This window comes from Trichechus manatus, unplaced genomic scaffold (genome assembly GCF_000243295.1).
Source record: "Trichechus manatus latirostris isolate Lorelei unplaced genomic scaffold, TriManLat1.0 scaffold00052, whole genome shotgun sequence".
Lineage (NCBI taxonomy): Eukaryota > Metazoa > Chordata > Mammalia > Sirenia > Trichechidae > Trichechus > Trichechus manatus.
In genome coordinates, this window is record NW_004443988.1 from 6,076,797 (window position 1) to 6,081,766 (window position 4,970).

At 38.3% G+C, this 4,970-nt stretch overlaps 1 protein-coding gene across 1 annotated transcript; it reads left to right on the forward strand.

Moving 5' to 3' along the window:
* The first annotated feature begins 1,728 nt into the window (after nt 1–1,728).
* Nucleotides 1,729–4,813, forward strand: CLDN25 (claudin 25). Its single transcript, XM_012555919.2, is given in 2 exon segments — nt 1,729–1,767; nt 3,666–4,813. A coding segment is annotated over 1 exon segment (741 nt). The 5' UTR covers nt 1,729–1,767; nt 3,666–3,815; the 3' UTR covers nt 4,557–4,813.
* The last annotated feature ends 157 nt before the right edge of the window (nt 4,814–4,970 follow it).

Consider the following 4,970-nt stretch of genomic DNA (forward strand, 5'->3'; position numbering starts at 1 on the left):
TGGGACAGAAGTGTTGGAGAGGAGGAAAAGAGGCTACATAACACATGGTAGAAGCAGAATTTCCAGGACTTGGTGTCTTAGTTATCTAGCACTGCTATAACAGAAATATCACAAGTGGATGGCTTTAACAAAGAGAAATTTATTTCCTCACAGTAAAATAGGCAAGAAGTCCAAATTCAGGGTGTCAGCTCCAGGGGAAGGCTTTCTCTCTCTGTCTGCTCTGGAGGAAGGTCCGTCTCATCAATCTTCCCCTGGACTAGGAGCTTCTCCGTGCAGGAACCCTGGGTCCAGAGGACATGCCCTGCTCCCAGCACTGCTTTCTTGGTGGTGTGAGGTCCCTCTGTCTCTCTGCTCATTTCTCTCTTTTATATCGCAAAAGGGATTGCCTCAAGACACAATCCAGTCTTGTAGATTGAGTCCTGCCTCACTAACACAACTGTCACCTATCCCACCTCATTAACATCATAGAGGTAGGATTTTCAACACATAGGAAAATCACATCTGATGACAAAATGGTGGACAATCACACAATATGGGAATCATGGACCAGCCAAATTGATACACATATTTTTGGGGGACACAATTCAGTACATGACACTTGGTGACTAGTTGGATGTAAGGCTTAGCAGTGTCTCAGGAAAAGAAAGCTTTCAGTGCAGTCTGTGAAACAGAGGCATAATATGCTGACCTTGCTATCTAATTTTAATCTGGATTTCTAGACTAACAGCTATGTTTTTTGAGAAAAACATGTTTTTCCTTGGAGGTCAAAACCAGGATGTGAAACCATATGCCCCCAGGGGTCTTAACCAAGTGACCATCTTCACCCCTCAAAATAAATGTATTCAGGAAGAGTGTTGTCTGGGTCCTGTTGCCAACAAGATATTTTTGCAAGATAGACAAAGAAAATACATGTAAGCATCTTGTGATCATGATCTAAGCATCGGGTGAAACTGTTTGTAATCACTTACTATATTAATAATAATCAATAACCAATCAGAATGTGATTATTACAATATTCATTGATTTTCCTGTAATTGCCCTGCCTATGATTTGGTTCCTGTTTTTACTCCATAAGAATACTTGTATAATGAAACTGCACCTGGACTACCTGGTTCCATTTTCAATGAATTATGTGGTTCCATAAGTGTAATTGTTTTAAACCCCTAATAAACCTCTCTGATTTAACTTGAAATAGTGCTCAAGCTTTTCTCTACAACGTTTTGGTGTCAGAAGTGGGATCAAAGGCAATTTGCCTGCTAAATGACCCCAGGAGGGTACTGTGGAATGTCAATGCATGTATGAGCCCTTTGCATGCTCAATCCACTTTCCCAGCTCTTAGAAGTCATCTCCAGGTAAAACCTCTTGGACCAAGGACATTCACCCTCTTTGCATTTGAAGTCCTCTGAGGTTTGTTAACGGTCTTTTATTTCTTTACTTTCAGCTTGCTCGAGAGCATTTTGATGAGTTTGCAGCTTGTTTCAGGCTGTATGAACTCACTGTGTTTTTCTCTAAATGCCCATTAAAGTTTCTCCAGGTGTGTTTTTTGGTGAAAAGTCTCCGGCGTGGTTTTCACAGGTGTGGTTGCTGTCTTAGTGAGGATAGAGAGTACCATTAACCACAGTATGTACTCATTAAGGGGAATTTAGAGTTTTCTGTGGAATGAATTAGGATCTAAGAGTCTCTAAATTAAAATCAGTTTGAACAGTTTCTCCCTCTAATTTTAGATCTGCACTACTATCCACTGGCATAAAATTGTCTGAGAGAAATGTAAGTTTTCTTTTAATCTGTGGTGCACCATTTTTGTTTCCTCAAATGTTTTGACCATTTTTAAGTACTTTCCAAGAAAAGAGACTAATATATTTAAAATAAGAGCCTAGGCCTCTAGCTGGCAAGATAAATTAAGTTAAAAAGAATGCCCCATATGTTGTCTTGTATGTTATTTAAAACAGCCTTACAAAATAGTAAATTTATGTAATTGTTTGTCCCATTTCCTGTTTAAGTTTTTGTGTGTCTTGTCTCAAAAGCCATGACTAGCAGTTGTTAGTTTTTTTCTCATAAGGAAGCCTTTTAAGTCTTGGAGAAACTGCTTAACATGCCTAAGCTTCTAACAGCTACTTTGAAGACTTTAACATAAACTCATTCTGGTAAAGTTTTTATTGTTTTATAATATGTAAACTTAAATTAGGCTCCAGAACCCTTTTAAGTAACTTAAGCTAAATTAAACATATAAGAAAATTTAAAAATCTAAATTCTGATATTTCAGAGCTAACGCCTGAATTTTTCAGAGTTGAAAACCTGAAAGATCTTTTAACTTCTGCTTTCTAAAGTGTACACAATTTTTCTTTTCTGGCTAGAAGCTGCCAGAGACCCTAACTTCTGCTTTTCTAGCAAAAAAAAAAAAACCTTGGAAAATTCCTGAGAGTTATCCTAGCTGCTGGGTACATTCCTAAATGCTATTACAGGATAACCAGATAAGCTTATAGCTTTACAACTCCAACAACTTCAAATACAACCCAACAATTTTTTAGACTGCAAAACTATTGTTTGTTTTTTGTTAAAACCAGATCATCTTAGAAAAAATGTTTTAGGTTAAAAAAGAGAGAACAGGAACAAATTCAACTCTCTACTGCCCACAGGAGGCCAGCAATCATCAGCATAACCAGCCTCTGGGGAATTAACAGAGATTTTTCCTTTGATAACACTAAACTACAAAAAAAAGAGAGTCATTAATTAGAAACAACTCCTTCTACCCTCCAAACACTCATGATCTCTCAAAATAGTTTCATGGGTGGCCCAAGTTCTTTAGGATACCATGAAAAGGGGAGAATAAGTGATCTAAATTAAATTTCCATCCACAGTTTGAAGAAAAATTTATAACATTTAAGAATAGGAAGTTGTTTGCTGTATGCAGACATTTGTTCTTTCCTCCCTCAAACTCAGCCCACCTAATTGCTTATTAGTAAATGTCTGTTTATCAACAAATGTCTATAGTTTTTTATTTTTCAGATTTGCCTTAATTTCATGAAACTTATGATGTACTTCTTGGTTCTCAACAAATAATAGTATCAATTTATACAATTTTTGTCTAAGTTTATCTTGTCTTAAAAGCCGTGAATTGGGCTTACAGTAGCTACAGAATAGTCTATTTAAAAGTGCATGGAAGAAGATAAATTGTTCCGTTGGTTGGTACAACCAGGCCTTTAATTTATTCCAAACTATCTCTTCACAAAATCTCACTTTACCAGAATCTATATAAAATATGCAAAAGGGAAGGCAATAGTTTTCTACCTCTACATGGTATTGTTGGATTTAAGTTATAATGTTTCTAGTTAGTTTGATGAGAAATAAGTACTTGTAAAATTAAAAAGTCTCATTGTTTTTAGAAAAAGGTAAAAATAAATTCATTTTGCTAATTAAAGATTTAAAGTTTACTTTTCTAACAATAAACAACTAGAAGAGAAATTTAAAAAGAAATTTATTTAAAATAGTTAAAATTCTTATTTATTACAACTAAAGGTTTCGTAGATTAATTCATAAAAATGTTAAGAGCTTTCAATGTCAAATAGCATATGAAACCAAGAATTAAATTTCTTATGATTAAAATAACAAGATCTTCCTTAGTTACTAAGAGGTTAATTTTATTCTTTATAAAATCTGCCCCAAAGACAAGTGTTTAGGCACACCTTCTACCCAAACATTGCCAAATCCCTGGCACCTGCCTCAGCTGCTGTCTGGAAAACTGAAGTAAGAACCCTCTCCAAATGTGAAAGACCTTCCACTCAAACGTTCCCAAAAGCACTCCCTGCTAACCAGTCATGGAGCCACCCCATCCTCCCTTTCTTTATGCCTCTCTGGTGACAACAGCTATGGCCTTGCATTTCCATGGGCAAGCCCAGCTCAGGGGACTGCTCCTCTCCCTCCTTGGATAGGTCTGCTCATGTGTCACTACTGTGCTGCCCCAGCGGAAGACTCAAAATCTGGAACTGAAAGAAATGGAGACCCAGATGCCGGGGCTTTGGAAGGTCTGTGTGAATCAGGAAGAAATTGCCACTGTGTGCAAGGCCTTTGAGTCCTTCTTGTCTCTGCCCCAGGAGCTCCAGGTATCCAGGATACTCATGGTAGCCTCCAATGGGTTGGGACTACTGGGGCTTCTGCTCTCTGGCTTTGGGTCCGAATGCCTCCAATTTCACAGAATCGGAGGGGTAGTCAAGAGGTAGTTTTGCCTCCTGGGAGGGGCTTTGGAGGCATCAGCTTCAGCCACTACCCTCTTTCCAGTCTCCTTGGTGGTCCACATCACGATTCAAGACTTCTTGGATGACAGCATCCCTGAGATTGTGCCTCGACGGGAGTTTGGAGAGGCCCTTAACATAGGCTGGGCTGCTGGTATTTTCCTGGCCCTTGGTGGGCTATTCCTCATCTTCTCCACCTGTCTGAGGAAAGAAGCTGTATCCTCTCTCCAGATGGCTGATCTCACAGTCTCACCATCCAGTGATCCAGCAGATGACTCAGACGTCACCTTCCACCTAACACCAGGACCTAGGAGCTTGATGATCTAGGACCAACCTCGGCCAAGGAGTCTTTGAAATAGGGAGTGCCAGTAGAATCCTTTCTCTTCCTTACCCTTTATCACTCTATATTTGTTTGTTTCATTGAAGGGGTGGTGGTTACTGTCTCACTTGTTAATGATTTGACTGTCTTGGGCTCTGGTGATATGGTGATTCTAATTTCAAATGAAAAAACAGGGCACAGTGTCTTACAAAGATGTTTTTGTGATTTGAATACTTATTTATATAAAAATGTATTTAAACTCTAACATTGATTACATACTTGATCCTTTTATTACCAGGGAAAAGAAGATATTTTACAAAACTGCAGCATTCATGGAAAATCTAGTGTGAATAGTCACTGAATGTATAGATAGAAAAACTGAAGAAGACACCTTGGCAAATGAAAATGAATTGTTGGCCCAG